At 34.1% G+C, this 24,871-nt stretch overlaps 1 protein-coding gene across 2 annotated transcripts; it reads left to right on the top strand.

Annotated features, from left to right (window-relative positions):
• coro2aa (coronin 2Aa) lies at positions 1 to 24,871 on the top strand. Of its 2 annotated transcripts, none has more exons than XM_058791084.1 (12): positions 1 to 409; positions 10,021 to 10,221; positions 12,651 to 12,767; positions 13,339 to 13,488; positions 15,363 to 15,542; positions 15,971 to 16,087; positions 17,925 to 18,029; positions 18,134 to 18,230; positions 20,654 to 20,766; positions 20,910 to 21,000; positions 21,419 to 21,705; positions 21,807 to 24,871. In XM_058791084.1, the coding sequence occupies exons 1-12, from the start codon at positions 395 to 397 to the stop codon at positions 21,936 to 21,938; spliced, it is 1,605 nt and encodes a 534-aa protein (XP_058647067.1). In that variant the 5' UTR covers positions 1 to 394; the 3' UTR covers positions 21,939 to 24,871. The 2 variants fall into 2 exon arrangements, with proteins under 2 accessions (XP_058647067.1, XP_058647076.1); XM_058791093.1 differs by lacking the exon at positions 1 to 409 and adding an exon at positions 6,833 to 7,053.

The raw sequence follows: 24,871 nt of genomic DNA, 5'->3' as shown, positions 1-24,871 counted from the left end.
ATTGCTGACTGAGACTTTTATTTCATGATTTTATAGAGATTGCTTTACAATATTTCTACTTGTTTCCCGGATAACAGTTCCCTGAATTAATACATTTAAACGATTACACTTTGTAGTGTATAAATGTATCGAATTAAACGAACAGTGTTCCGGGATTTGAATGAAACTCAATGGTGCGTTTGTCTTTCTGAGCGCCCAAGCGCCCCTTTAGGAGGACAAGTTTGCGTCTCATAATGAACACTAACAGATGCCAGCTGATGCTCACACCTCACCTCAAACACTGCGGCATCATCCTACAATCTCTCTCTCTCTCTCTGACACATTTCTGCGAGTGAGTGTTTAAAAAGACGCGGATCTAGTAGCCGTGGGTTATTCTCAGTTCGCTTCATACTGCATGACCATCACAAAGGTAGGAAAACCCATAATTATATACACACTTAGCTGTAGTTTTCCAGACTGTGTTTTTAAATGTCATTTATTATTATTAGGCTATTATAGGCTATTTTATTGACGGTGATAGAGCTACTTTAGGAGACCTTAGAATATCAATGATTTTGAAAAAATTGTCAAAAGTAGTTTTGATAATTCTACCAATTTATTGTTGAAGGCTTTCTTTTATATTTCAGATTGTAATACTTTGCAATAAGGTCCCATAGTTAATGCATTGACATAGCCTAACTAACAAATGAGCAATACATTTGTTACATTATGAGCCTGATTCGTTCATTAAAATTAATAAAAGCTTTAGAGGTATAGGCCTATTTTTATTGTTAGTACATGTTAACTAATAGGCTATTATCTAATGTCAACACATGAAAACTTATTGTAAAGTGATGTTTGTTTTATTGCGTTTATTTTGTTTAGACTTTTTCACGATCCCTTCTAGAGCTGAACTGAGACTTACATCATGTGATCTTTGCAATGAAGGATGAAAGTGTTTTATTTATTTATTTTTTAATATTGACTAGATTGTTTCAAATGTGAACAGAATATTATCACATTCATTAAAGAGATAGCCCTATAGTTTCAGTCATCAACTATCCATTTAGTGTCCATTTTCCAGTGTACATGTATTAGCCTATATATTTACTCTTTGAAAATACTAATACAAATAATCATTATCATAATCAATTATCATAAAACACATGTCTGCCAGACCACTAATGTTTAGTCGAATTGGCTTGAATATTGTCATTCTTTAATATTAAATGGAGGAAATGGCCTGGCTGTATTACTGAGTGAGACAGACAGACACTCAGGGGAGGCCAGGTAAAGAAAGACAGTTCAGAAGGGTTGCCAGGTGTCAAAGTCCTGAGGGTGAAACGTGTCAAAGAGAGGTGTGGTCGTGTTCAGACACGTCCATGAGCCATGAGTGCTGCCTTAGTCTGGGTCTTTACCTGGACACATATGACTCTGGCTCTTCTGTCCATTCTTACTCTTTAATGGTATTTTTGTCTGTACATTTGCAACAGTTCAGTGATAATTCTCAGCATAGGCTGAGGAGTTTGATTTGTTGGTTGATTTCAGGTCAGGTGAGAATATTTACTGAAGCAAAATATTTTTTTATGAGCATTTGTACAGGGTGAGAAGGAAATGCCAACTTGAAGGCTTAACACTCTTTTTTACTCAGAAAAGGTTTGGTTGAACCTGCATTGATGAACCATACACAACTGCATACAATCCATTTGCTAGCACTGTCACTACACAATTAGCTTTAGATAAAAGTGCCAGTAGTTCACATTGGTGAGTGTTTCAAATTGTATTTATTTATTTATTTATTATTAGTATTATTCATATAGCAAATACATGAACTAATATGTTGTAGGCTAAGCTTTTAATCTCCAGAGCCACTGAAGTTGTACTTAGCACATTTGGTGTTTAGTATTCTTCGCTTCTTTGTTTTGCATCACATATTTTTATTAAATACAGTTGTGCGCTGTTTCAAATGAATTCCGCTCTTGGTGTGAACAGATCATTTGTTCATGATTTGTTTCAATTTTACATTTTGTATTTGGTTGTAGCTGTAAAAACTGTAGCGGTTTCTACTCAACATAAACAATAAGTCCCATCAAGATCTTGATATTCAAAGATCTTGGATTATTTTAACTTTTTCCTTCTAGCTGTTGACCTTCAGTTGACCTTAGTGAAAGGTCATAGATGAGTTATGGTGGTCAACTAATGCACTAGCCGGTTATTGTTGAACAGTCAATTATATACTATTAATTTTGAAAAAAGTTCACCAAGACAAAACAGTACTATTGTGAAATATTGTTACAAATTAAAATAACTGTTTTCTGATCAATCAGAAATCATTCTAATATGCTGATTCTGTATTGTACATTAGAAAAAAAAAAAAAAACTCTGATCAAATTAGCTCTGTCTTGACCTGACAGGGAATCTACAGGGACTGTCTTTCATTTTGTCTTGCTTTTGGTGAAGTTAGACATTTGTGGATGGAAATGCACACCCACATATTGATTCAAAGTTTTTTTTAGAATAGCAGTCCATCATTCAGTTGTTGAGCTGTTGGGGAAAGAAACAAGTCAACATATGCACATCAATAATGTTAGGTTCTCTAGACATAATTGTAATACTACTTTCTTTGTCCAAATTTAATTTGTTCATTCAATAAATACAAATTTGAAAAGTTAATGTCAGAACAATACATAATTCTTGTTGAGCAAATAATAAATGAGCAATGCCGCAAATCTTTTTATAGGCCTTAGAAATATTTCATTCTTATACACAGTTAATCTTGACCTCTGAAGAATGGTACTATGTGCAGTAATAAAATATAGACACATGGTCCTCAACAATTAGCACAGAAACCTCAATAACAATCAACAAACATAATAAAGAAAAAAATATGAGCTCGTAACCCATACAAAACAAATAACTTGCAATGGTGACAAAAACAGCAACATAAATCAAGTCAGCAAACAGCAAAACAATCCTGACCATCTAATTCATTCATGTTGCAGTGCATGCTGGGAGATTACAAACCCTTAACAAATAAGCAACATCGCTCACTATGAAACAACTCTTATATACATATACATGTTGCTTATTCTATATCTATACAGTATATATAAATATAAATGTGTGTGTGTGTGTGTGCGTGTGCGCGCGTTTTTGTGAAAAGTCAGGACATAGATTTGTATAATGACAAAGGTATGACACAGGTATTACAAGGTGAAGGTGACTTTTCAGGACATTGACCCATGTCCCCACTTTTCAAAACGCTTATAAATCATACAGAGTGAGGTATTTTTGGGGAAAGTTGAAATGCACAGTCTCCTGTAAGGGGTAGGTTCAGGTGTAGGGTTGGTGTAGGGCAATAGCACATACAGTAAGTACAGTATAAAAACCATTACGCCTATGGGATGTCCCCACTTTTCACAAAAACTAACATTTGTGTGTGTGTGTGTGTGTGTGTTTGTGTAGAGAGAGAGAGATCCATCCATCCATCCATCATCTAAACAAGCCAGTTTGTTTTATTTTTAGCTTCACATTACAGTTACTGTACTGCACTCTGAAACCCATCAAGGAGCCTTTCCCAGCATCCTCTCTTCTTAAGTAGGTTATTGAATGGCATGGATTCTTCCTGACTTCACATCCCTCTGTAATGCTCAGGTCATTATACAGTTTGTGTGTGCAGCACATCCCTGCTTTGTATTAGTCAATAAACATATTGATTTAGTTTCAGGTTTCATAAACTCTTCTGAATGTCATAGTGTTTAAATGAGCAGATGGCTGTATTGTTTGCAATATTAGGATATATAGTTTCACTCATTTAGGCAGGTGAACAGATTATGAACAGACATTCATGATTTATATAAACAAATTTTATGTGGATGTATTTAGTGTCCACTGTCTATTGTATAATATACAGTGCCATAATATTATAAAACACACTAATACATCACATAAGTTCCCCTTTCATCATCTGTTTGGGGGGGAAATTACAATTTTATGTTGGTAATGTTAACATATATTTAAGTTGTTAGCACACTTAACTTATGAACTGTAAAAATACTGACCACTGAGTCTTTGAGGAAGCCATAGTTCCTTATTAACATATTACCTATATTATATGAATCAATAATGTGTCTGCTAGCAGAGTAAAGCCGTGTGGCATGTGCTTTCCACCCATATTGCAAACACAATTTTGACTTGACAAGAAACTACTATTCATGTTTTGTAATAGCTGAATACATAATCATAGACTGTTTTGTTTCTCTGAGGAATGGAGATGTTTATATCCAGAAATGTCTCTTTCAGGACCAACAGATTGGTGAGCCTCAGTAGCTAGATTTTCTCTCTTAAGAGGGAAATTCAAATGTAAGCTTTGAAAGTCAAATTGAACAGTCCCGCTTTTTAAAGGAAAAAAAAGAGCATGTGCAAATGAGTCACGTTCTTCAGCTTTAGCACATTGGTAATAAAGTCACATTTTTCCTTACTCAACACATGCATTGACAAACTTTTGCTCACCTCAATGATTTCACCAAACCCAAAAGTAGATCACCTCCTACCAGTCCAAAATAAAGATTTTTGAGTATTTGAAGACAGAATGTATGGGGGGCATATGCAAAACATGTTTACGCCAATGTGTTCTAAGTCTAGCCTGGAAATTTAGTGTTTAGCATGGTTGCTTCTGAAACTACTTTTTAATCTCATGTTTACTTTTTGGTTAGGGTTTAGTGTAGTTGGTATTTTTTAAATGCCATAGAGCATTAACCTTTTAGCATCACTTACAGGACATTTCATTTCGGAACGGCCACAATACGTACAGCAACCAATATAATATAACTTTGCCAGATTCACGTTTATTTTTTTCTGATAAAACCAAATGCTCTTTTAGTGCTACTGACTGGCATTTCACTTTGTAAATGTTTTGAAACATGCAAGAAGAAATGAAATTTCATTGTGCAGAAATATCTTGTTTTTCATTGAGCCTGGGCTGGTTTATTTAGTTTATTTGGACTCTAATATTCTTACATAACTGCATTTTTTTGTTTTTGCTACACTTATACAGCTAAGAACAAGATTTTAATGTAACATTTTGTGTTGAAAGCTGTAGACGTGATCAAGCTTTTATTGCTATCTACAGCTGCTATCATATCACTGGTTTATTTTTGGACTTTAGGGATGTCAGTTAACAGATATTGTTACAGACTCAGTTTCATGATCTTGTGTTGGTGCAATAAAGCAATAAAGTTGTTCTTTTTTATCATTATTTATTCAGGACGTGCACTCATGTCCTTATTCCAGATCAAACTTCACCTACTTTGCAAGAGTGAAGAGTTGAGACAGGTTAAACAAACTCAACCAGACCCCCCTATCATATCAAAACACAGTCTTTCTCAAGATTTTGGGGTCAATTAACATAACAAAGTTCAGTGAACTGGATTCTCCAAGACAATGCTAATTCCAGTGCCCCATCCTCACAGTCAGGATTTAGTGAGGCCTCAATGGCCCAGAAACTGAAACCAGGCGGTGTATTGTTAAAATGCAGATCTCCTCATTTAAGATCAAACACCTTTCCACACTGAAAGATCTGGACCCATAGAGCTTTTCCTCTGTTGTAGCGGGTTATTAGCATAATGTCTGTAATCTCTGCACATTAGTCAGCTCTAAAGGCCTCCAGAAAGATGTATGTCAAGCTGCTCTCTAATTGCTTGGATAACAGATCCTGACCTCATCACTAATGGTAGTGTGAACTTCTTTTTTTTTTTAGTGATCGACGTTCGCCTGCAGCAAGTCAGCAAAAAGATACAGTTAGCAGATTTTTCAGTGATTCATATCCTCTTATGACTTGCAGGTGTCTAACATACCTTCCAGGTGAAACTTAAACTCATCTGACAGAAGCGATACTTCCGTCTGCTCATTTTAGACTAAGCCTGACCTGTGGACTGGACTCTGTCCCTGTGTGTGTGTTTATGCTTCTCATATTGAGTTGCATCCAGTAATTCTACCACTTTTACGACTCCAGTCCTCATTTCCTGTGTATTTGTTTTACCCTGCTTATTTACATAGCATAAACATATTTCTATCAAGCCTCTGCTGTACTCAGATAACACTCGGTAATGACCTGAGCTTTCCTTGTTGTACAGTAACACAGAAAAACAGCCTTTGCTTCGGCTCAGTTGAAATGTCTGTCTTGACATTTTCACAATACATTCTTTTGGAAAAGAAAATGAACAAAAGCACGCACATCCAAAAGAACAGAAAAACTAAATATAGGTCCTTGAGCAAAAATAGAAAGGTAAATGTAGAAAAAAAGTTGTCACACTACAGCTCCATGGAATAAATAATCCCACAGAATTAAGCAAAATTGTGAATATTGCAGTGGTTTAAATCTTTCCTTGCCTCGCAGCTAATAAGTATGAGAGTGTTTTAATCGCTTCTCTGATTTATACTAAAGCTGTAAAAATGCCATTATTGTTTGTGCGATTCATTCCTGTGAATAAACTCAAACTGTCTGTTTTACTGAATCGATTCATATTCTGATTCAGTAGTTTGCATGATTAGTCTGAAGTCTTTGTGTGATTTATTTCAGTAAATGTTCAGAATAAAAACATTTCTTTAAGAGCTATCTTAAAGCAAATACACCAATGTCAATGCATTTATTGAATATAGAAGTATTAAGACATTTTAACACCCTAGCCCTAGAGATTAATGTACAGGAAATCAGTGTGGGGAATTTGTCCTATCTTTCCTTCACACCTCCCCATCCCCTGTGCTTTCTGCTGTGAGGCACCGCCCATTTAGGGAGTGTGCACACTTGATCTCTTACCTGCTTCGCTCACAAACACTGGACGTGCTGCTGGCATTCTGTCCACATTTACTGAGGCTGTAGGGCAGACGTTTTCTCACTGTCTTTAGGATTTTCTTCCTTTATTGTCATATTTTCTTTGTCTTTGATGTTTTACAAGAGATCTTAAATGGAATAACTCTGCCTGTGGAAGTGGCAAATAGGGATATTTTCTCCAGTTTTATATCTGCATCTTCACCTCTGTTCTCTCAGGTCTTCGTGTGCTCAGCACAGACAGGGTGAGTAGTTTCCACAATTAATTTGGACGTTACTTTGTAATTCAGATGTATTGCATTCTCACTTAAATAAACCATTCAGATCTTTAAAAACTATATTAGTTCATTTCAGGTCAGATGGAGTTTGGAGAGATATTATAATGAATACTATACTATTATAGTTATGGTACTGATACTGTTACTATTATTATCTGCATGTCAAGGCTCAAACTGTTTTGGTTATGTTAATGTAGTAACTGATATAAAGACACTGTCTTGTAATTGTAAACTTTTCATGTCATGTTCCACATTGTGTCTGGATGACATCTACCCTTATATATTTTAGTTATTTTATTAATTATGCTTCAAACATTAATAAGAAGGTTGTGGTATTGTCATGATTTTTATATCTATTGTAACCAACCACCACACCCACACTAGATAATCCGTCACTTCGTTAATTATTACACCAGCCTTTGAAAGCTGAACAACTCAAACATATACAAATCCTGCCACAGAAGGATTTGCTCGTTAATTTAACAGTGTTGCAGTGTTTCATGTTCTCTACTTAATTTCAAAATATTTCAGTATGTATTTATGTTCTAATAAATGATCAGACACAGAATATAGTGTTAGGATACGTGTTTGACCTTTATTGCCTATAAGACTGTTTTTCCATCCAGGATGCATTGCATTTAAAGGGAAGATTAGAAAGAGCAGATGTTAATCTCAGGTGTGTTTAAATATATGTGCATTTGTTTGTTGTGTTTGTCGGTATACTGTGGAATCGCCTGAACATTTTTAGTTGCATATAGTTGCAGTTCCAGTCAGGCAGCTATATAAACCGTCAAATCTGTAACTGTTATCTGTTCTAGTCACAATATTCTCCAGAATTGGATCTTCACACTCAGAATTCAACTGCAGACAGCTCCGATATGTAAATCCAGTTGTGGAAACACCAGACTTTCTGCAATCTGATCTTGCTTTTCTGTCTAGTACCTGTTAACTTTATCCTTCAATCAAAACCAGTCATACTGTTTTCACAATGCATTTATCTACACAGTCATCAGGGTTGTTGCAGATGTTTCTGACAGGAATTTTGTTTGTGAAGTTGTTGGAAGTTGGCTAGTGACATTTTTCTTCGTAGTTTCCTGCAGAGGTGGATGGTAATTATGCCCACGTGGAAATATTTATGGGTAGAGTATCATCAACAAATTATCTATAAAATGTAACAATCAAACATTTTTGAATGAGAGTTAGAATTCTGTGGAAATCTGTGTAGGTCTCTGTGGAATAGTGATTAAGATTAAACACTCAATTTTCAGTTAAAGGCATTTCATTATTGAATTCAGAGATGTCATTGTCTAGCTCAGTTTAGTTTAGACAGTATCTGTGCAACCAAATCGACGATAATCGCTAGAAATTAAGTGTCCCCAACTGAGCAAGCCAGAGGCGACAGCGGCAAGGAACCAAAACTCCCTCTGAGACAGAATGGAGAAAAAAACCTTGTGAGAAACCAGGCTCAGTCGGGGGGCCAGTTCTCCTCTGGCCAGACGAAACCTGCAGTTCAATTCCAACCGCAGCAATGTCAGATTGTGTAAAGGGCTTATCTGATTCCCGTGGTCTTGTCATAATGGAGCATTTTAATTTATAATTTAATGCATTTGTTATATTTGTGTTTTATTCATTATTTGAAGTTTTTCATTTATATGATTTATTCATTTGCTATAATTGTAATGTAGTTTAATGCATTTATTGTTTCTTGGTCTATTTTTATAATATATATTTGTTTGTTTATTGTCATTTAAATGTATAGTTTAATTCATTTAATATATTTCTGTTGTGTATATATATATATTTATATATATATATATATACTATTTATTATTTTAGAATGTATTTATTCATTTTTCATATTTGTATATTATTATGTTTTAATTACAATTTTAAATGTATAAATTTATTATATTTCTATTTTTATATTGTTGCAATTTCTAACAATAATAGTATTATGTAGTTAGGTATTTTATATATATATATATATATATATATATATATATATATATATATTTATGTACAATTATTTGTACATAATGTACAAATTATGTACAAGTCTAATGATAATTGATTAATCTGTAGATGTTTTTTTTTTTTTTATTATTATTAATTTGAACTTTTTGTTCATCAAAGAATCCTGAAAAAATGAACCACAGTCTTCATAAAAATATTAAGCAGCACTTTCCTGAGTACCAAGTCAGTATATTATAATTATTTCTGAAGTGTCATGACTAATGAAGACTGGAGTAATGGCTGCTGAAAATTCAGCTTTGCCATCACAGGAATATTAAAATTCTAAAATATATTAAACTAGAAAATGGTTATTTTTAATTATCATCATCTTTCACAATATTTGTTTTCCCCCTGTATTTATTGAAAAAAAAAATACATTAATACATTTATCCCAGTGTCCTTCTTTAGACTAATGTGGACATTTAAGGCTATAAAAATATATGTGAAAAGATAACTATATGCTATAAATTGAATAGAACACTAACAACACCTGTTTTATTAAATGGAGTAATTTTAGACAAATATTTTTGATGCACACGTGCATATTTCACTCTGACCTGGAGGCTGCTATATTTGTGTCATGGACATTAATTTCCAGTTCACTCTTTTGGAAAAATATTAAATGAAATCAGCATCTACCAGGAGGGGCATTTGCGGATTTTATGTTTGTGTTCTGTTACATCTTCAGTATTTCATGAGCTGATTTCATGATCTTCATTGAATATTAAACTTACCCAGAAAAATACTCTTTTTACACAGAACTGTAAGCCCTCATGGAAGCCACTTCTGAATATTTTTGAGGTTAAATAATTGTGATGCAAGTTTTCTCTCTCCCCCTGTAGGCCTGTTTATGCCTTTTTCAAAACTTTTGTCAATAGGGCAGTAATGTCAAATGTGTATCCATCTTCTGTTTCAATCTAGATGACATGGCGTCCTCAGTACCGTAGTTCCAAGTATCGCCATGTGTTTGGGAAGCCGGCCACAAAAGAGAACTGCTATGATGGTGTCCCCATCACCCGGAGTGTTCATGACAATCACCTCTGCACCGTCAACCCTCGCTTCATCGCCGTCATCACTGAATGTGCAGGGGGTGGGGCCTTCCTGGTACTGTCCATCAATCACGTGAGTGAAACACGCTCATATCTGTGACTAGTATTAAAAATATACGGACTGTATATGTTTTAATACCCTCCTGTTGTGTTTGCGTTATTTAGACCCACATTCAATTTTCAGCCTGGTTAACTCTTTATTTCTTCTTGAAATTCTTTGAATATTTCTCATGAATGTACATGGGTAAAAGATGAAAAAGGGTTTTCAAGCATCAAAACAATAAGTGTAATACTGCTTTGAATTGTTATTGTTGTTTTTCAGTACATTACAAAGTGTCCTGTTCAATTAATAGTTTTTCAATAGTCATTCATTTTTACCATGATTAACAGAAAACAGCCACTAAAATATAATTCAGTGTAACTTGTCAGGCATATTTACCACAAGAATCAGTTTATGGCATTTTAAAAGATTCATTCGTTTCCCCCCAAAGTCTACTTGTAATTTTACATTTTTAAATGTTGCCACTATTCCATTTTGGCCATTTGTCAGTAATAATTTTTTACTGATTTAAAATGCAATAAAATGTTGTATGCTCACTTATTCTTTATATATTTTAATATGTACAGGTCAGAATAAGTATTTTGTTTAAATTTTTACATAAATATAAGTGACACTGAATGAAAATGTACACCGATCCCACATTTTGACATTTTATTCTCTCCAAACTTATTTGAAACCTTAAAAGTAGACACTTTACTTGCATTTAATGTGCTTTTAAACAATTTTTGTAACCACTTTTGTGTCAAATTGTCAAAATTGTTTGTTTTTTTTTCACAAATTTTGTATTTTTCATTCTCTGACAAGCTACAATAGAGGTTTTCTTGTTTTAGGTAAGTCATTATTATTTTCACAGTGTACATTTTTGGTAAATTGGATGGAAACAAATGTAGGTCTATTTGACCTGTGACTCAAAAGTTGTACCCAGTTTTTTAACATAATGGGAAGGTTAAAGGACAACCTGGCGAGTTACATAAGTTACAGTGTCTTCCCTTTTTCTGAAGACCTTTTTATTATGAGCTTCTATTATTTTACAGCCTAATATACAAAAATAGCTTCTCGCACTCTTTCTTTCTGTCACACACACTCTCCTGCACGCTTACCTGTTCTGACACACTTAGCTCTTTGTGTGATTTTATTGGTCTGTTGACTGTCTCATGTTCAGTCAGATATTACCTCATGTCTCAAGAATGGCACAGGTTACATGAAAGCCTTGAGGCATCTTTCTGTATTGTCTGTCTCTTCTTCTTTCCCCCAACATTAAATGTTGTCTAAAAAAGTAGTGTTATATTATTGTTAACTTAAGTGCACAATTAAATTTGCTTTTGTAGCAAACAACATATAAAATAAAGTGGTCTGACCACACAATACAAGTTAATTCATGTTTCAACATTTCAACATTTTTGTGCCTTTACCCACAACCAATTGTTGTCAGTTTAGATATGAAAAATGATAAAGTCAAGTTTCGTCACCTGCTAACTGAGTCATTTGTGTTACGTAATTGTTTTTTTGGCTACTAAAGGATGTTCTTCTTGTTGAGACTTGTGTCCTTTGCAAACACATTTCTATGCTATGATTCTTGGTCAAACTTGCAATGACTTATATCTAGTTTTTTAATTTTTTTTTAAATTTTTTTTTTCGTACTACACTACAAACAGTCTAATCTGTATCTTGTTTTTAGTAAATATCTAAATAACTGTATAAAAAGTAAATTGAGAAGCATTTTGGCTTGTTTTCTTTTTCTGAATATTGAATGAATAATGGAATATAAGTGTTCTCACCAATGTTGTCACTTGTTTTAATATAAATGAGTGAGATTTATACTTAAAACAGGCAAAACAAAAAACATATGGTAAAGCTGAATGTTTTATATTTACTATATACTTTAGTGTCACGTGATCCTTCAGGAATCTTTCTAATATGTTGATTCAGTGCTTAAGAAACATTTCTTATTATTAATGTTGCTGAACTGCTTATATCATTGTGGATTCTTTGATAAATATATAAAGTTCAAAAGAACAGCTTTTATATGAAATAGAAGTCTTGTGTAACATTATGTCTTTTCCATCACGCTTGTTCAATTTAATGTGTCTTTCCTGAATACAAGTATTAACTTCTTTTACAAACCTTACAGTCCCCTGATTTTTTTAAACTGTACATTTCCTAAATCCAGTTTTATTGCAAACCTTTTTTTGAACACTGAAAATAATATTAACCTAAATAATTAACTGGTTTTATTCAAGTCAAATATATTATTTAACATTACTTATTCAACTTAAATACATTAAGTTATAACATTTAAGATAATCGCTGGTCACGGATTTTTACTCCGTAGATAATTTTATCAGCAGAGTGTGCTAAATATACTTCAAACCTTGACCCCATGGTTTTCTTCTCTCTATTTACACAAATATTGGTATGTAATAATCTGTGTATCTTCTCAGACTGGCAAGGTTGACCCTCATCATCCGAAGGTTTCTGGTCACAGAGGCAATGTACTTGACATCAAATGGAATCCCTTTAATGACTTCTGCATAGCATCTTGTTCAGAGGACACCACAGTAAGTGTGGACATAACGTGCATACACTCACAGCACAAATTCAGACTGGTGCATGTTCACATTTTACTGACTAAAATGGATCTGGATATCTCATATCCCACTTTCTACCTTCAGATCAGTACACTGTAAAAAGTGATAAGTTGACTTAACTTATGAGGAAACCCGTTGCCTTAAAATTATTAAGTAAATAATAATTAAAAAAAATAAGTTAAGTGAATTATTTTTTTTAATTATTATTTACTTAATAATTTTAAGGCAACGGGTTTCCTCACACTGTAAAAAGTGGTAAGTTGACTTAACTTAAAATTTTTTAGCAAACCCGTTTCCTTAAAAGTAAATAATAATAATAATAAAAAAAGTTAAGTGAATTGTCAAGTTCACTTAACTTTTTTTTTTTTTATTATTATTTACTTAATAATTTTAAGGCAACGTGTTTCTTCAATTTTTTTAAGTTAAGTCAACTTATCACTTTTTACAGTGTAACTGAATTCAGACAGATGTTCTTGATACATTTTAACATTGTCTTCGCAACAATAACAGCTTATCATTTGTGCTCATGTTTGTTGTTCAGGTAAAGATCTGGGATATCCCTGAACATGGTGTTTTGAAGAACATCATAGTGCCTCGGAAGGAGCTGCAGGGTCATTCACGACGTGTCGGACTCATTGAATGGCATCCCACTGCCAACAACATCATTTTCAGTACTGGCTACGACTACCAGGTACTTAAACTATACACATACTTTCTCATGGAATGAAAACAGACAAGATTTCTGTGAACTGGCCCCCAGGTAGACATTTAAAATATTCACAATGATAATAAGCTCTTGGCACACATCACCATTTTATAATCCTAAACTTCCTTTCCAGTGGTCAAATAGTTGTATGGTTTCGGTGTGTGAGCGAAACAAATAAAATACTCACCAGCAGCTGAGTTTTGGTATATTTAATTTAGAACTTGAAAGAGACCCAAAAATCTGCAGTGACCTTATTAATATTGGAAGAGAGGCTGAGGGATCTCTTAAATAAATGATACAGCAATTAGTTAGACAAGCAGTGTTCCAAAAACACTAATATATATATATTAAAGCAGCAGTGAGACATTTTATGATGACACTTTTATTGAAAGTATATTTTTCTGAAAGTATTTTTCTTTAAGCTTCCATTTAGTTTTTTTGTGGCTTATTTTATTAAACATATAATTTCAAACTTTACCAGAACTTTAAAAAGCCTAAACTCAGTATCTAAATGTAATATAGCTGTATCAGCAGTGAATGTGCCTCATAGTATGCAGTGTTCAACATTACATCCTGAGTCATTTTTCTATACTGAAACTTGTTTGGTCAAGAGAAATAAAATAGGGCAACACCGCCTTTTTTATTCTAGGTGTAATAGATGCTTATTTTTTATGTTAAACATTGAGCTCTAATATTACCCTTTGTGTACTGTATTTGTTGTCCTTTTTTACAGCCCTATGAGTATTTATTTTTATTTCAGGTCTGTAGTAATAGTATAATGATATAATATAATCAGAATAATTAAATAATTGTTGACCTTGGCTGTAGATTTTAATTTTATTGATTCCTTTTTGATCAAGAAACAGATAAGCTAACTGTTTAGGTTCATCTAAAGTTAAATTAGATTTTAGTTAATCTGATGCATTTTCGTGTCTGGATGTGTTTTCAGTCCATATTACAGTACATTTCCTGGATGCTTGGAGCCAGACTGATTTATTGTTTCTAAATTGTGATTTCTTGTCTAAGTAAATTTACACTGACTGTGCATTTGCGACTTCCCACCTCCATTTGTTGCCCATTCTCCTCCACCCAGCCAGCCTTAGAACAAAAGTGGTTTTAAGCATCACTGTTTCCCAATCTTCTTATTCATGGTCCCCCGCCCTTTCCTCCTTTTTTTCTGTTTGAGTTTTTTTTTTTGTGCTGTCCTGAGGCAGTGAAGGTGGGTGTTGAGCAACAACCTTCACAGCGCATATGCACACTCACAGTATCTCACATTCCTTGCACTGTTTCTGCAGAAACTGTAGGATTCTTGTAAAATGTCTCTACAAAAAATGACAGTTTGCAGTGATGCCATTCAGAAGTTTGAGGTTGGTAAGATTTTGAAGGTTTTTAAAGAAAAGACACTATTTATTATAATCAAGAAGACAGTAAAACAGTAATATTGTGAAATATTCTCATGATTTAAAATAAGTAGTTTCTATTTTAATATATTTTAAAATGCAATTTATTTCTGAAATGCAAAGCTATATTTTCAGCAGCCAATAGGCTACTTTAGTCTTCAGTGTCACATGGTCCTTCAGAAATCATTCTAATATGCTGATTTTGTCCTCAAGAAACATTTCTTCTTATTATTATATTAATGTTGAAAACAGTTGTGCTGCTTAATGTGAAAACGGTGACATATTTTTACAGAATTCTTTGATGAATAGAAAGCTCAAAGGAAAAGCATTTGTTTAAAATAGAAATCTTTTGTAAAAATTAAAAAAACACTTACCAACTTCAAACTTTTGAACGGTATAGTGTACATGCATTAGATGTCAGTAAATGTGACTTAATTTTGTTTGTGTGTTGATGAGTAGGTTATGGTGTGGAAGCTCGATGTTCCTGAGCAGGTGATCAAGAACCCTGTGCGGTCCATCAGTGTGCACTCAGATGTGGTTCTGTCCATGTCCTTCAACACAGACGGCAGCAGGCTCGCCACCTCTTGTAAGGACAAGAAGATCAGAGTGATTGACCCACGTACTGGCACCCTTTTACAGGTGTGTTGCCTTTAGCCTGATGTTCTTCTTTATCTGTCATGCATATGTTTTTGAGGCTCATATCATTATTATTCCATGCAACTTTAACCCAGTAATTAGTCCTACACTTAATTTCGATTATGAGCTGAGACACACGGCATATATGTGTACTTGCACAGAAATGCACTTCCCCTTGGCTGCCCCTCTGACACCACACATCCAAAACTAACACCTTTAAACCTTTACCCACATGTCAGCATCAACTCAGAGTCTTACATCCACACTGTAGTGTCTCTTCATGTGACTCAGATGAACACAAGACTTCAGTTCATGATTTATGTCATTGTATAGGACATGGTTGATTGATTTTTTTTCACCAAGTATGTTTTTTATGAAAGAGAATGTGCATTTATTTTTAAATCTCACTGAAGTGTAATGTGTGATTTCAGGAGACCAACTGCAAATCACACAAAGCCAGTAAAGTGCTATTTCTTGGAAACCTGAAAATGCTCCTCTCCACGGGCAATTCACGCTGGAACCATCGTCAGATTGCACTTTGGGATCAGGTAGGTGATTCTCAAAATAGGCTTCTTTATTTTTCTTTATTTGTATAAAAACACACAGCGTGTCTTCTTTTTAGGGCAAATTTTTCATTCATTAATTGAAATAAATTCTTGATCAGAGCAACTATGGCTAGCCTGTCACCTATAAAACAAGACCGTAACCATGTCTTGAACATTAGGGAACCATTTTCCCATAATGGTATAAAGTATAAAAGAATAGACTGGAAAAGGAAATAGTTGCTGTGAAAAGCTGATTTTAACAAGGTAAAAAGGGTGTTTTTTTACACTACCATTGAGAAATTTTAACCAAAGAACGTTATAGACTTTTCATTAAAACCCTAAAGATTCATATCAACTTGGGCATCCGATGACCCCTTTAAATTCAAGCAGATCTGATGAAAGCTATAAGACAAGTTCAAAAAAGTACATTTTCAACAAAATTCTAACTGATTTTTCTTTGGAAACTGAAACCCTTGGGTGCATTAAACTTAGCATAACCAAAGGAATGGGTGAGGGAAAAAAACAGGAATTAAATAGGAGTTATACATTACCGTTCAGAAGTTTGGCACCAGTAATATTTTTTTTCCCCCAGTCTAGAATACTTGATTAACAAAATGTTTAAAAGTACAGCGTTTATTTGAAATTTTAGGAAACGTTTTGTAACAATGTTTTAACTGACACTTTTGAATAATTTTTTGCATATTGACTGATCAAAATCTTACTGACCTACTGACCCCAAAAATTTGAAAAGTAGTGTGTGTATACACAGGTGCATCTCAATAAATTAGAATGTTGTGGAAGTTAATTTATTTCAGTAATTCAACTCAAATTGTGAAACTCGTGTATTAAATAAATTCAGTGCACACGGACTGAAGTAGTTTAAGTCTTTGGTTCTTTTAATTGTGATGATTTTGGCTCACATTTAACAAAAACCCACTGTCTGTGTGCATTGAATTTATTTAATACACGAATTTCACAATTTGAGTTGAATTACTGAAATAAATTAACTTTTCCACGACATTTATTGAGATACACCTGTATGTATATATATATATATATATATGCAATACAGTTCATTATATTATTTCATATTTTTTACTAGTAGTGGCACTGGAGTGTTAGAGATAAACACTCCAAATTTGGACTTTTCACAAACAGAGGAATTCACTATGGGGGAGTTATCTATGTTCACATCTAAATATCTGTGACATTTTTGTCACTTTTGGTGGCATTTGTGCCGTAAGCCCTGGTTAATTTCTGACTGTTTGGAATGGACCTGTCGTCTGTATACAAGCTCTGTTCTGACACGTTCATCCTCAGACAGACATTTCTAAGAAGCAGTATAAGTAATGCGCTAATCATCGCTTTAGATTTCCCCCTAGTGTTACAATCATGACATAGCGATTATTTTACTGACCATTACAATGCAACCCATCTACAGTGGGTACGGAAAGTATTCAGACCCCCTTAAATTTTTCACTCTTTGTTATATTGCAGCCATTTGCTAAAATCATTTAAGTTCATTTTTCCTCATTAATGTACACACAGCACACCATATTGACAGAAAAACACAGAATTGTTGACATTTTTGCAGATTTATTAAAAAAAGAAAAACTGAAATATCACATGGTCCTAAGTATTCTGAATAGTATTCAGTAGTCTGAATACTTTCCGTACCCACTGTATATTCCTGAGATGAGTTAAATATGGATCAAATGTAGTAATAATTTTACATAGGTATTTTTGGTGGGTTTGCTTAAAAATAATAATAGAAAAATTGTAATCTAACATTATTACATCGGTGAAGTGCCAAAATCACATGTGCGTGTGTGTTCTGCAGGAGGACCTCTCTCAGCCATCTTATTCAGAGGACTTGGACGGCTCCTCTGGCGTTCTCTTCCCGTTTTATGACCCTGACACACACATGCTTTACATAGCTGGAAAAGTGAGTACATATAACCTAAACTACCAGATTGGCAAATAGTTTTTTACTGCTGTATTGATGATACAGGTTATTAATGGATAACACAATCCTCCTTTAATCTTTAGGGTGATGGAAATATCAGATACTATGAAATCAGTCCAGAGAAGCCATATGTGCACTATTTGACTGAATACCGGTCTCTTCTACCACAGAAGGGAATGAGTGAGTACTATATGTATAGTTTACATGTATACACACACAAAAACATACTCATAACAACATCATAAATCTATTACCCCATTTCCCCAATGTTCCTTTGCACAAGTAGTCAAAACATCAGTACAACTCAGCGTCTACAATCATTTAAAACTGGTTCATCCTTGTTACCCTTTTTTTTTCTTCACTTATCAGGTTTGGTAAGTAAATGGTTTAAATACTTTAGATGTCAGAGAAGTACTGTACTATATTTTATCTTCAGCTGGAGCAGACACACAGACACACACACACACATATTTATACTAGTCAAGTCAAGTCAAGTCACTATTACTTGTATAGCGCTTTTAACAATGCAAATTGTGTCAAAGCAGCTTTACATCAGCTTGATATAAAGCTGGGTGGCTTTATATCGGCTTTACAGTATTTAGACGGGGAAATAGTGTGTCGAAATAGTGTCATTCTCCTCTGGCCAGACAAAATCAGCAGTTTAGATCTAGGCTAAAGCAGAGTCAGATTGTACAGAGGACTCATCTGGTTCCTGTGGTCTTGTCCCGATGGCCGTCTAGGAGACAGGGTCTGGGGATCATGCTGCCTTCATGTGCTATCAGAAATTTCCTATTTCCCACTTATGAAGTCGTGATTACAAGCTTGTCATATTCAAGTGCTTTAATGCCGGAAAGGATAAAATGTAGCATCCCATTGGTTGACAATCATATAAACATTCACTGCGCTATACATGGAGTTCGCTGACAATTCTGGAATTTCGGTCAAATACATGCTTATTTCACTGCTTATAAAACATACAATATGCTTCGCATGATCGTTCATATCTAGCCCATAAATACACTACTTTAGTGACAAGACAAAGGGATGTAGTTGTTGTGAGAACAGCATTGACAGCATCAAAAAACGATCTCCCGCCCGCAGTTGATTTTGATATTCTAGGTATTATCAAATGGCCAAGTTTTGAGATTGCAGCGACCGTGAAGGACTATAGTGTGATAAGAGCTCACTCAAATACTGAGGTGCCAAACCATTCAGGGCCTTATAGGTAATTAGCAAGATCTTAAAATGTATACGATGTTTAATAGGGAGCCAGTGCAGTGTTGACAGAACCGGGCTAATGTGGTCATACTTCTTGGTTCTAGTAAGAACTCTAGCTGCTGCATTTTGAACCAGCTGGAGTTTGTTTATTAAACGTGCAGAGCAACCACCCAATAAGACATTACAATAATCTAGCCTCGAGGCCATGAACACATGAATTAATGTTTCTGCATTTGACATTGAGAGCATAGGTCGTAATTTAGATATATTTTTAAGATGTAAAAATGCAGTTTTACAAATGCTAGAAACATGTTTTTTCGAAGGAAAGATTGCTATCAAAAAGTACGCCTAGGTTCCTAACTGATGACAAAGAATTTACAGAGCAACCATCAAGTATTAGACAGTGATCTAGGTTATTACATGCAAAAGTTTTTGGTCCAATAATTAACACCTCTGTTTTTTCGGGAATTTAGCAGTAAGAAATTGCTAGTCATCCAGTTTTTGACATCAACTATACATTCTGTTAGTTTTGCAAATTGGTAAGTTTCATCAGGTCGCGAAGAAATATAGAGCTGAGTATCATCAGCATAACAGCGAAAGCTAACACCATGTTTCCAAATGATATCTCCCAAGGGTAACATGTAAATCGTGAAAAGTAAGGGGCAAAGTACTGAGCCTTGAGGTACTCCATACTGCACTTGTGATTGGTATGATACCTCTTCATTTACTGCCACGAATTGATGGCGGTCAGATAAGTACGATTTGAACCATGCCAGTGCACTTCCTCTAATGCCAACATAATTTTCTAGTCTATTTAAAAGAGTGTTGTGGTCGATAGTGTCAAACGCAGCACTAAGATCCAGTAGCACTAATAGAGAGATACAACCACGATCAGATGATAAAAGCAGGTTGTTTGTAACTCTAATTAGAGCAGTCTCTGTACTATGATATGGTCTAAAACCTGACTGGAAATCCTCACATATATAATTTTTCTCTAAGAAGGAACATAGTTGTGATGATACTACCTTTTCTAATATATTTGACAGAAAAGGGAGATACAATATTAATTGTAAATTTTCATCTTTATGAACCCCAAAAAATGCACATGCCACTTATGTGTACTCAAAGAGACTTAACACTTTAAAAAGTGCACTTTGTAGTAACGTCAAATGAAAAAGTTAAAAGTACATATCAAATCATTGTTTTAATAATCGTACTTTATGTGTTGGCTAACATAATTAAGCTCATAACAGCTCATAACACGCAACAGGCATGTAATTTTAACTGTTGCGTGTTATTTGAAATTACTTTTAATATATTACTATACAGTTCATATATTTTAAATTGTGACTTAAATCAGAACATGTCTATGCATTCTCTTCCAGGTGTCATGCCAAAGAGAGGTCTTGATGTGTGTTCCTGTGAAATCTTCAGATTCTACAAGCTAGTGACAATCAAAAGTCTCATAGAACCTCTATCCATGATTGTTCCACGAAGGGTATATACACAATTCTGTTCACACATGCATTCAAATACAAAAGAATATGACAAAAAGTAGAGCTAGTTCTCACTTGACTGTGCTATCCTTGTTGATGAGGATCCCTAGCAGTCTCACAGATGTTATTGTACTCTGTTCTGCAGTCAGAGTCCTATCAAGAGGACATTTACCCCATGACAGCTGGGAACAAGCCTTCCATGACAGCAGATGAGTGGATCGGTGGTCTAGACAAAGGTTAGAGTCTAATAAAAATAAAATATTTCTATATTTATTTATTGGTTGTATGTTTTGGGTCTCTTATGTTCACCAAGGCTTCATTTATTTGGTCAAAAATACAGTAAAAACTAATATTTTGAAATATATACTAATATAATATTTCATATTTTATATCTGCCTAATATTTTTGTGGAAACTATGATAAATCAGGATTCTTTGAAAAACAGGAAGTTCCAAAGAACAACATTTATTTGAAATATACATATTTTTTTTGTAACGAGTTTTTACAGTCACTTTTAAATCAGTTGAATGCATCCTTAAGTGTTTTTTTTTTTTAAATGGTTGGTTGTGTATGCATTATTGCTAATGTCATAGAAATAATAAAACAATTTCTTTTAGTGATTCAGAGAATAAAACTTAATTACTTGCTCTGCAGGTCCGGTGATGATGTCTCTGAGGCCTGGAAGTAAACTGGATTCATATGTGGAACTGGGCTCAGGGAAAGACCCAACAGACTCGATGGAGACACAGCATTCTTGCAGTCGGCCAGGACTATCACTGCTGATTCAGGAACGGCTGGATGCCAAAGAAGGGAACGCACGCAAAGAATCCCCCCCTACCTCGCTTTTCCCATCCACAGATGAAAAGAGCAGCTCTACAAGCTACGTCAGCAATGGACAACTAGATTCCACACGCTGCTCGCCACCAAAAACAGAGAATGAGGTATGCTACATAGAGCTTATAGCAATGCTAAGGGGCTACTTGCATAAACGGTTTTCATACTTCCCTCTAATGTGTGTTTATGTATGTGTTTCTGCATATAGCTACGACAATTGTTTTATAAGCAGCAGGAAGAGATCCGAAGGCTGAAGGAGCAGCTTAACCAGAAGGATGTGCGGATTAAACAGTTGGAACTGGAGATCAAAAATGTGAGAAACTCACAAGCCAATCTTTAAAAGAAACTGTAGTACATCACACTGTCAAAAGTCTTGTCTGCTTCACTAACATTCACATAAAAAAATGTTCTGCCTCATGAATTATGCTGTAAAGGTGTGGTTACATTTACAGAAGTCCAGTCATTTCTAGAGGAATCCTTGCGATCGGGAGTTTTGTTTGACGGCAAAACAGTTCAGTCCTCAGAGATTTTGTTTGTGTTCAAGTTGGTCACACGAATTTGAGCCATTGACCAATAGAAAGCTGCTTGGATTGAAAGTGACTCTGTGCTTCATGAATCGCGACACTTCTGACAATGGACAATAGACCTTTTTGCCCACGAAATTTCGCTAATGCGACCGCGCCTTGAGGAAACACACGGGCTACATCTCTTTATGGAAAGTCATTCCTTGTATGCACGTTTTGTGCACAAATATACTGTACAACCTTCATGGAAATTTTTAGTAGACTTTAGCACTATGCAAACTTTTTTTTAGCTTGTGATCGGACTTGTTTAAATGTTTTGTTTGTTTGTTTTATTACTATTTTAAAAAATGGCGTAAATGAGCATATGTGTGTTTTGTTTTATAAATTAGGTTATTTGAGATTTAGCTTGAATATAATTGTAATGAGATTTTTTTTCAGATTAATTTTCTATTTAAATTTCTGTGCAAATGGATGAGTGATGTGGGATGAAAGTTTGATAATAATTATGCAAATGCAACATTTTTAGAACAAAGGGAGGTAAATTTGAAAATGTAATACACATGTGCATTATCATGTTATGTTTAAGATATTTACTTTTTTGTGTGTTCAAATGCTGATAAAAGAGTTTACCAAATCCCAGCATGCACTGAAGTGGTAGCATTGTGGGAACTGGCTGGGGTTCACACAATATCTAAGGAAAGTCAGGTTTAGGTTCAGTAATTCCTTCTGGCCATCCAAAATCCCATTCTGCAACATGCTTGCTATGAACTGCCAAACTGTTCAAAATGCATGAAAGTACCACCACATTTTATTGGTTTACCGTGTTTAACTAAAAATAGTCATCCATTAGGAGCCTTTCACAAATTTGAACAAGCCATAATTTTTACAAATTATTTTAATAATGTTCTGTTTATATATGGATCTGTATATGCACATGTCAGAATATATAATCGAATAAGAGGGTAAACATGCTATTTTAAGTGTTGTTGCTGAAATATTTCAAGATATTTACTAAATGTTGTCCAAACAACCTTGATTGCAGTCTTTTCTTTTTTAATCCTAAACTAAAATAAATACAATAATTTGGGCTATCAGATAAAATAGCCAAATAAAGAGGCTTTTGGAGACTCAATAAGGCATTCACCACAAATAAATGTTTGTCACAACTATACTTGACATATAGGTTTCATTTAACATTAGTTAATATGAACTAACAATAAACAAGACTTCTACATTATTTATTATGCTGTTGTGTTACAGAAAAACGTAAGATGATTTAAAAATATGAAATCTAGAAAAGTAATGCGTGATGGATAAAACTTTGATGATCTTTATAAGAACTGACAAAACAATTCTATTTCATGAAAGAGAATTTGGTTGCTGCCTTCTAGTTTAATCTAAAATGGGCCACTTTATTAAATGACATATATTTTCATAATTTCTTTTAAGACTAGTCAAATAACTTCGAAAGAATCCAGATTTAAGCCTGGATATGAAGTCAGATTCCAAAAATGAAGTACTTGTAATTAGAGTAAGTTACATTTTAAAATACTTGTAATCAGACTACAGTTACTTTTTTATGGATTACATGATTACATATTATTCAAACAATAGCAATAACGTATTCATAATTAATCGATTCTCCCTAATTTCTCTTTTTCATCTTTTAAATTTTCCTTTCTAAAATAGCCTACCGATTATATACATATTATATATGTATATATAGTCCAGTTTTGTGGACATTCACACAAAGATCAGTCATTAGTCAGGTGGCGACTGCATTTGACCACTGGATTTACAAAAATCATTTCAGGTTTAAGAAGTGTTTCAATATTGCATCAACTAGGCTACTGATGAACACATTCATTTTTATTTGAATTATTACTCTGTAGGTTTTTTAACCATGTATTATTAATTATAATTAACCAAATGCACATATTCACGTTATTTCTTGGTTACATGTAATGCAGGCATTCCAAAACTTTTTTTCATCTAAACCTTATTCACCAAATATATTTGCTTTAAGTACCCCTTAGATTTTAAAATAAATATTTCAATAATTAAGTAACACATTTGCATGCTCACGGTTTCTTTGATGTTGATTAATGATCACACTGCATGCAGGTAAATAAAAATATTTCATCTTTTTTAGTAAGTGTTGTATTTAAAACAAACACTATAAAAATACAAAGACGGTTCTCTCCTATACTTATGAATGGGAGAAACTGCAACGCACAATATTGAGGAATAGTCCCACCTTCTAAAAGAAAGAGCCAAATTTCCCATAGAAACCTGACTAGACCAGCCAATGCACATGAGCAGTCATAAGCACATTATTACTCCGCATGTGCATTGGCTGGTCTAGCCTGAAAAATAAGCTTTTTAACACTATTTGAGCATAAGAAACAACATTCATGGGGCAATTAACACGATTTGACATGTTATTTAATCGTGAGTTCAGCGATCAGTTTTTGAGATTTCTGGATTCCCTCATTCATTAAGATAGGACTTGTACGAGCTGCCCAGGACGTTGCAAATATGGCCACCGAGTGAAGAGACTTTCCTCAAAACGGAGTTTGTTTTAAAATGATTTATTTTCATTTTAATATTTTATGATTTAATTCATTGTCAGCTTTTCTTTAAACTCACAACTCCCCTGCAGTTCTTTTACGAACCCTAGTTTGGGAAACCTTGATGTAATATAATGTTTAATGCACTTCATGTTGTTAATTACAATGAATGGAACAAG

The sequence above is a fragment of the Onychostoma macrolepis genome, chromosome 01 (genome assembly GCF_012432095.1).
Source record: "Onychostoma macrolepis isolate SWU-2019 chromosome 01, ASM1243209v1, whole genome shotgun sequence".
NCBI classification, from domain to species: Eukaryota; Metazoa; Chordata; class Actinopteri; order Cypriniformes; family Cyprinidae; genus Onychostoma; species Onychostoma macrolepis.
Note: the sequence above shows the minus strand (reverse complement) of the source record. Positions and strands in the feature narration are given on the sequence as shown.

What these genes read in the sequence shown, in the direction of transcription:
- coro2aa (XM_058791084.1), top strand. An exon ending in GTACTGGCTACGACTACCAG is followed by an intron (nt 13,489 to 15,362) that starts GTACTTAAACTA and finishes GTTGATGAGTAG; the next exon opens with GTTATGGTGTGGAAGCTCGA. An exon ending in CACCAAAAACAGAGAATGAG is followed by an intron (nt 21,706 to 21,806) that starts GTATGCTACATA and finishes TTCTGCATATAG; the next exon opens with CTACGACAATTGTTTTATAA.